The 5565-nt window shown below is 60.6% G+C and overlaps 1 protein-coding gene across 1 annotated transcript; it reads right to left on the reverse strand.

Moving 5' to 3' along the window:
• On the reverse strand, positions 523–4651 carry NEUROD2 (neuronal differentiation 2). The gene is made up of 2 exons (XM_018065004.1): positions 4423–4651; positions 523–3290 (listed from the first exon to the last, which is right to left on the reverse strand). Exon 2 carries the CDS (start codon positions 3283–3285, stop codon positions 2137–2139), a length of 1149 nt encoding a protein of 382 aa, XP_017920493.1. The 5' UTR covers positions 3286–3290; positions 4423–4651; the 3' UTR covers positions 523–2136.

Below are 5565 nucleotides of genomic sequence, written 5' to 3' on the forward strand. Positions count from 1 at the left end.
AATTTTAAATTTAAGACTGGAAAGACTTCTTCCATTAATATTTCATCCTCATAACCTGATAGTTTTTCTATTTACAAGCATCCCTGTCTGGCTCAAATGGTTGTCTCTTGAGTTCTACACACTCGTTTGTTTGTTTGTTTGTTTTTTGCAACAGTGGGCAAAAGATTGTAAAATGACTGACTGCTCTCATCTTAGTTATTTTTCAGTGATGAAAAGATATTTTGTTTTCAAAAGAGTTGCGTGTGCATGTTGGGGAACTGAAGGAGTGTAATGAGATTAGCGCAATGCTTTGTGCTGGGGGGCGTTTGTAAGTCTGTGTAAGGTCTGTGAGGGGCAGCAAGTGCAGCTGTTTCGGTGCCCAGTGGGTGGGTGTGAGGGGGTTTGTAGTGTGGGAATCCTACCCAGGAATTTCCAGGGTTCCTCTACCTGGCCACCACACAGTCATTGACTGTTTTTTCATCACGCTGAATCCCAGCTCAATGCCCGGAATGAAACGAGGCCACCGTGAAAAACCGGTCCGGCTTTGCATCTCATTTACATAAATATTTATTAATCGTCATTAAACTGAACAGAAACACGCAATGCACTTCGGGTGTCCGACGGGAGTTTCATCTTCGCTACAAGAGGAAGGTAAAATTGCGTGTGAGTGTGTGGGTGTTTCGCCTGTGGGTTTGCATTTTTGCATTGTGTGTTTGGATGTCTGATCTCCTGCCTCCGGTGGGGAGAGGTTCTCCTTTTGCCCCTTTTATTTTGGGAAACCTCCAGAAGGAGTCCCCAGCCCTCTCCCTGCCCACCTGTCAGCCAGAGCCAAGAGGATGCCTAGGACAAAAACTCCCTCTCCAGCCACCGGAAATCGCCGGGCGCCTGAGGCCCAAAGAGGCACAGTCGGGCAGAGGCGGGGCTGCCTTCAGGTCTGGGTCTCCACCCTTGTCCCGGGAAGGGATAGAGTTGCCTGAGGGGGGTTGGGGGGCAGCGAGCTCTCCTCCCTCTGCCCCCCGACGCCAGCTCTGGGCCTTCGTGTGCGTGCGGTGTGGTGTGCGTGTGTGTCTTTCATGCAAACCCTCCCTCCCCAAACCGACCCCCCAACAGTTTGCCATTCCATACAAATTTGGAAACAGATTTTTAAAAAACAGCATGACGCACAACGGGGACAGGGCGGGGGAGGGCAGTGGCACTGGGGCCCCAAATCTCGGAGTCTCTGATTGTAAGAACCTGGGGAGGGGAGGGGGCAGCGCCGGCCCCCACTTCACCAAAGTGCACAGATCCGCGCTTGGGCGGCGCGGCCCGCGGGCCCGGAGGGGCATTCCGGGGCCGGGCCGGGCCGCTAGGCTCAGTCAGAACCTCCTTGCATAGATATTTGTGTCTTTTTATTATTGGTAGTAGTATTTTTTGCCTTTTATTGCTTCTAAAAGTTCTTACTGCGTTTTTTTCTGATCCGGACTCTGCGTTCGGCCTCCGTCGCCTCAGATTTATTTTTTTTTTTTGTATGTATGTTTGTTTAAAAAAGGAAAAAGGGGGGAATGGACTCTAGTTACAAATTATCTTGGCCTCTCTCTTTCCTCTCAATCCACGTTCCCTCCCGCCAAAATTAAATTCACAAAACGCTGAGACTAGGGGTTGGGGATAAGGGCTTCCAGGTCCAGGCTTGGAGCCCAGACTTATGCCCTTTTCAAGAAAGAGGGGGCGCCCGGCTCCTCAGCAGCTCGGTGACTGTTTCAATAATAATAATAATAGGAGGAAAACAGTATACCACAACTCAGCTGCCCCCCTTACCAAAGCCTTTGGGCCTGCAGGGGGAAAGGGGAAGAGGAGACAGTGCAGGAATTGGGAATGGGGGAGGGGTCTCCAGAGAGTGCCCGAAGAGGGTCCCTGTAGAAGTACTCCCTGGGAAAGAGGAGGAGAGAACCCCTTGGGGAGAGAGAAGGCGAGTCCCCTGGGGGAAGCGAGGCCCCTAGGACGGGCACCCACAGAGAAGAGGACCGCGCTGCCCAGGAGAGCGGCAGAACCGACTGCCCGCTCCCCGCACCCCGCGCCGGGGTAGGTGGGGATGCCCCTGCGCTGGGTGGGTGGGGAGGTTGGGGACAGGGGTGCGGGCAAAGGCAAAAAAAAAAAAAAAGGAGGGGCAGGCGCGAGGTCTCAGTTATGGAAAAACGCATTGAGCTCCTCGTACATGGGGCCCCGGTCGTGGTGAAGGTGCATATCGTATGATAAGAGATTCTCCGAGTGGACGCCCCCGCGCACAGCCGACGAACCGAAGACCAGCCCGTGGCCCGTGGGCCGCGAGCCGGGCAGCGCCGAGTAGTGCATAGAGTAATGGTAGCTCTTCTCGTGGTCGGGCGACGAGTCCTGCTTGAGCGAGAAGTTGCCATTGAGGCAGAGTGGGGGGCTGAGCGGGCCCTCGTACTCGGAGCTGTTGTAGTCCGGGCTCGCGCCGCCGCCGCCCGCCGCCGCGTACAGCGTCTCATAGGCGGCGCAGTAGCCGTGGGTCCGCAGGGCGTGCGCCGCGCCGCTGCCCAGGCCGCCCGCCGCCTGGCACTGTGCGCCCGCCAGGCGCGAGCACGGGTACGGGTAGGGGTGCATGGCGAACGGACCGCCCGAGCCGTGGAAGCGGCCCGTGCCGTCGGCGCCCTGCTCGGTGAGGAAGTTGCGCGAGTTGAGCTGCAGGCAGCCGGCCACCAGGTTGGTGGTGGGCTGCGACAGGCCCTTGCACAGCGTCTGCACGTAGGACACCAGGTCGGGCCGCTTGCCCGAGCGCAGGATCTCCGAGAGCGCCCAGATGTAGTTCTTAGCGAGGCGCAGCGTCTCGATCTTGGACAGCTTCTGGGTCTTGGAGTAGCAGGGCACCACCTTCCGCAGGTTGTCCAGCGCCGCGTTCAGGTCGTGCATGCGGTTGCGCTCCCGCGCGTTCGCCTTCTGCCGCCGCAGCTTGGAGCGCTCCAGGCGCGCCTTGGTCATCTTGCGCTTCTTGGGGCCGCGCTTCTTGGGCCGCTCGCCCTCGGCTTCGTCCAGCCCTTCCTCTTCCTCCTCTTCCTCCTCCTCCTCGCCCCCCAGCTCGCCTTCCTCCTTGACCTCGGCCAGCGCGGCCTCCGGCACCTCGTCGGAACGGAGAGGGACGGGCTTGGCGGCCCGGGCGGGCCCCGGAGCCCCGGGCCCCGGCTGAGGCGGAGGTGGCGGCGGTGCGTCGCCCTTGTCGCTCCTCGGCTCGTCGTCGTCGCCGTCGCCCCAGCTGGCGAACTTGGGCACGTCCGAGAGGAGACCGGGCTCGCTGAACAGGCGGGTCAGCATGGTGCCTGAGGACGCCCGGCGGGCGGGAAAGGGAGACAGGGGACACAGAGTTAGGGGCGCGCTGGGTTCACGCCGCGCCCCCTCCACTCGCCTCCACCCCCGAGTCCAGCGCGGGTTCCTGCCCGGGGGGCCCTGGATGCCCACTTCCTCCGCCTGCCCCACCCCGAGCCTGCCCAGCCCTGCCCCGGCCGCGCGCCCGGGATCTCGGCCCAGGCCCTTTCCCCAGCGCTGGGCCCCGGCTCCACCCCTCGCCTGAACGAGGGGCCGCTCCCCGCGCCGGGTCATCTCCGGGTGTGGCTGGGGACGGAGCTGAGGCTTTAGGGGACAGATCTCTTCGCCGGGGGGAGGCGGCACGATCGCCCGGAAAGCCTGTTCTCTCCCGGCATTGGAGGAAGGCTGGGCGGCCGCCGGTGGGGACAGCTGCCCCGCTCGGCGACTCCGGCGGCCCGGGCCCCTCCGCCCTGCTCCCTCACCCTCCCGTGGCTCTCACCCCCACGCTCCCTAATCCAATTTGCAACTTGGCCGCGCGCCGCCCTCGGCTCGGCCCCCACCCCCGCAGCCCCAGTTCCAGAGGCGGGAGGACCGTTTCCTCTAGCCCGGCGTCCCCAGCTCCCGGAGCCGGCTCCGGGCGGCGAGGACTGAGAAACCCTGGCGTGGGAGGAGACGCAGAGAAGCGAGCCCCGTCCGTCTCCCCTGCGGTCGGGGACCCCCTTCCCCCCTTTAAACTGCCTCCCTCCCACACGTCTCTTCAGATCTCGTTGTATTTCGAGATTGATAGGAAAAAAAAAATCCAAATTTGTTTGTTTGCTTCTCTCTCTCTCTTTTTTTCCGGTGGTAGGGAAAGGCCGAAGGTTCCCCCGGGACAACCGTAGGGGGTTCCCATCTCTGGCTCTTCACGCCCCCCATGACCCTGCTTCCCCCTCCTCCCCAAGCCCAAGGCAGGCAGAGACGCCTCCCTCCGCAGCCCCCTGAGCTGCAGCCCCTTATGCGAGAGGAAACCCGGGGCTCCTCCGATGCCCACCCCATGAGGGGGCATCATCCCAGGAAGGGGGGATTTGGGGACCGTCTTGTCGGCCGAAGAAGCTGCCCACCCCCCCAACCAGCGGGTCAGATCTAGCTCCCTTTCGGACAACTTACCTCGGAGAGGAGTCAAGGGGAGAGGGGAGGGGAGGGGGGGGAGGGGGGCAAGAGAGAGAGGGGGGAGAAGAGGAATCTTCTCGCTTATTTCATTGTTCCCCCATCTTCAGGGAGCGGGGGCAGCGGCTCCTCAAGGCGGCAGGCGCCGGCGTCTTCAGAGCGCCATGCGAACCGCGGAGCGAGTGTGGCATCTCTACCAGGCGGGGTACCAGCCTCTATGCCAGGCCATATGGGCTTGGCACGTCACGGGCAGCAGCTATCACATGAGAGACGGTGATTGGCATGCGTCTGCATTGGGGGAGAGCCGGCTCCCCCGGGACCCGCCGCCATCTGTCACTCTCTACTCCAAAAAAAAAAAAAAAATTAAATAAATAAAGGAAATAAATAAATATCTCTGCCGCCCTCCCGTCCCCGCCCAACGCAGGGAAAGCAGGGATTGAGAGGGAGGCAGGAGGAGTTGCCCCCCTTGGATGTAGAGTCCCCCACATGGGAACAATGGGGTGTCGAGGCTGGAAATTGGGGGGTTTTGATGTTCCCAATTCTATGCTCCCTCCCGGGCCCTGCTCTGTCCATTTCTTTCCTTGCAGGCCCCCAAAGGTGGGTCAGGAACCAGAACCTAGGGTCTGGAGAGGGGACCTCTACGCTTGCCCCCACACCCCCCCAGGAGGATCCGCTTGACCACAAAGGGACAGCTGAGGCCTCTTCCCGGGGTGGGCGTGGGGGGCGTCCCTGGCCTAAGCCCCATAGGTAGATGTTGGCACCGTGCCATCCCTCATCCCTGTCTGCCCCTCCCCCACCCACCCTCACGCACACACAACATATGTGGCTGAACGAAATTCAAACCAAGGGAAAGACAGAGAAAAGGAAAGACTTGCCTGGATGTCTGTGCCTCTGCATGGGCGTGTGTGTGTGTGTGTGTGTGTGTGTGTGTGTCTGTGGGGACATGTGTGTGTATCTGTGGAGTCAGCCGATGGGAAAGGTTTTCTTGGGTGTTTGGGAGCACATGTAGGTTGGGATCCGGATGGAAAGCAGCCCCTGGGATAAGACTATGTGCCCACTGTCTGGGGGTAGGGGAGAGGGTTGAGTCTGGATTCCTAACCCAGAAACCTCTCCTTCCTCTCCCTCCAATTCCCAGCCCCACAT

The sequence above is a fragment of the Capra hircus genome, chromosome 19 (assembly GCF_001704415.2).
Source record: "Capra hircus breed San Clemente chromosome 19, ASM170441v1, whole genome shotgun sequence".
Lineage (NCBI taxonomy): Eukaryota > Metazoa > Chordata > Mammalia > Artiodactyla > Bovidae > Capra > Capra hircus.

What these genes read in the sequence shown, in the direction of transcription:
- NEUROD2 (XM_018065004.1), bottom strand. Translation starts at nt 3,285, where the DNA reads ATGCTGACCCGCCTGTTCAGCGAGCCCGGTCTCCTCTCGGACGTGCCC.